Raw genomic sequence first — 1,375 nt, forward strand, 5'->3', positions numbered from 1 at the left:
TTAAAGTTTTTTAGTGCGTGTGAACTATCGTGAAAAAAAATAGGTGCCGAGTCTCATCATACGGGTGTACGCATTTATTTTGAACTATAGAATGACGTGCGACATTGATGTTAAATTCTCTCCACATGGCTTGATTGGCTGAACCCATATCAGAAACAATCCCCTGAACGCGCAATCCTATTTTCTCTGCTTTTTGAATAATTTCAAAAATTATATTTTTATACACGGAACCGTTTTTTGGCTGTAAAATAATAAGCCACACTTTGTTTCCACCTGTGCCCTATGCTTGCAAACATAAAAACTAAGCCATAGGTCGCAATGTCGTTGTTGTTATGCTGGGGTAAAATTACGCACCCTACATATGTATTGGTGGATATGTCGAAAACAGTACTAGCTGATATATTTATTTCATCAAGCACAAGTAAACAATCCCTATCTCTATCGTTTTTCAATTGCGAAATTTTAATGTGTAAAAATTCGAAAACTTTATGTAAAATTTCACTCTGAAATTTTAAATTTTCGAGTTTTTGATTCAGTGTTCGCAATGAAGGAAGTGGAAAACCGTGCTTTAATAGTTCTTTATAGCCAGATTGCCCGCATGAAAACTTTAATTGATAGGCTTTGACTAAAGTGGAATCGCACCATTTTGGCATTTTTTTATACTCACACCCCAACATTTTTATTTGATCATTATTTAAGAGATTTTTTAATGCACTCGAAACATGTTTTTGAATACCTACTTCTTGTTGTAATTTTCTAATTTTTGTCCTGTATTCTCTTTGTAGGCGTTTGTGCTTCTTCTTCATTGTAACTCTCAATCTTTCTGACTTTTGTAACTCTTTTTGCAGTCGTTCAATGATTCTGGAATTGCTTGAAGTAGTCGACTCATTTTCTGTTTCATTCTCGGTTTCACCCCTTACAATATGAGTCTCTTCATTTTCAAAGTTACAAATTTGTGTGTTGGGCGTTGTCTTGTCGGAAACATAAGCTGCTGGACTTCTTGTAATTTCGGGTTCGCTTTGTATTTTTACTTCTTTATTTGTTGATACAGTAAGTATCGATATAACTTCTTCAATTTCGGTAACTGTTGGCGTTGAAAAGAAATAATATTTTATACAATTCTGTTAGGAATTTTAGTTTTAATTAAAGGAGTGAGTAAGGTCGTAAGAAGTTTTTGTAAACCAAATTGTAAGAACTTGATCGCAACATCACAGATACGTTATCGCACATGTTATATATTAACAACACTCTTTTATTACAATTCTTGTGAACGATCTTTTTTACTTACTATTAGTGATTTCCTGACGTTCTTGCTGTGTCACAAGATCGCCAAATATTGTTGGCACCGCAGACGATTTTAATTTTTTTGTTCCAT

General features: G+C 33.7%; 1 protein-coding gene across 1 annotated transcript; it reads right to left on the minus strand.

Moving 5' to 3' along the window:
• Positions 1-208: 208 nt before the first annotated feature.
• LOC105449358 lies at positions 209-1,359 on the minus strand. The gene is made up of 2 exons (XM_011688531.1): positions 1,289-1,359; positions 209-1,093 (listed from the first exon to the last, which is right to left on the minus strand). The coding sequence occupies exon 2, from the start codon at positions 804-806 to the stop codon at positions 219-221; it is 588 nt and encodes a 195-aa protein (XP_011686833.1). The 5' UTR covers positions 807-1,093; positions 1,289-1,359; the 3' UTR covers positions 209-218.
• Positions 1,360-1,375: the final 16 nt, after the last annotated feature.

The sequence above is a fragment of the Wasmannia auropunctata genome, unplaced genomic scaffold (genome assembly GCF_000956235.1).
Source record: "Wasmannia auropunctata unplaced genomic scaffold, wasmannia.A_1.0 LD336076.1, whole genome shotgun sequence".
NCBI classification, from domain to species: Eukaryota; Metazoa; Arthropoda; class Insecta; order Hymenoptera; family Formicidae; genus Wasmannia; species Wasmannia auropunctata.